Genomic DNA, 274 nt, shown 5'->3' with positions numbered 1-274 from the left:
AAGAGGGGTCCCGCAGAAGGTGCCTCAAGGGACTCAGGCCCCCTCGCTGGGCTCAGGGCCCCCAAGCCCACATCCAAGAGGGGCAGGTGGGCCCCACTGAGCCCACTAAGGCTGGGAGCGCTGGGAGCTCAGGGCGGCGAGGGGGAATAAATAGGGGTGAGGGCACCAGTCCTGCCCCACCTCAGTTGAGGGAGCCGCGGCAGCTCTCCGTGCCGCACAGACATGGGATCTTGTTGTCCTCCAGCGGGAACTTGTAGTCGTAGGTGATCTCCTC

The 274-nt window shown here is 65.3% G+C and overlaps 1 protein-coding gene across 1 annotated transcript in view; it reads right to left on the bottom strand.

Moving 5' to 3' along the window:
- Positions 1–6: 6 nt before the first annotated feature.
- Positions 7–274, bottom strand: part of SETD1A (SET domain containing 1A) — a 24750-nt gene continuing 24482 nt past the window's right edge. The window contains 1 exon segment of the mRNA XM_010837446.1: positions 7–271. Within this exon segment, the coding sequence (XP_010835748.1) occupies positions 182–271 (90 nt within the window). The 3' untranslated portion in view covers positions 7–181.

Source organism: Bison bison, unplaced genomic scaffold (genome assembly GCF_000754665.1).
Source record: "Bison bison bison isolate TAMUID 2011002044 unplaced genomic scaffold, Bison_UMD1.0 scf7180017864072, whole genome shotgun sequence".
NCBI classification, from domain to species: Eukaryota; Metazoa; Chordata; class Mammalia; order Artiodactyla; family Bovidae; genus Bison; species Bison bison.
The sequence above is the reverse complement of the archived record's forward strand: the minus strand, read 5'-3'. Positions and strand labels throughout refer to the sequence as shown.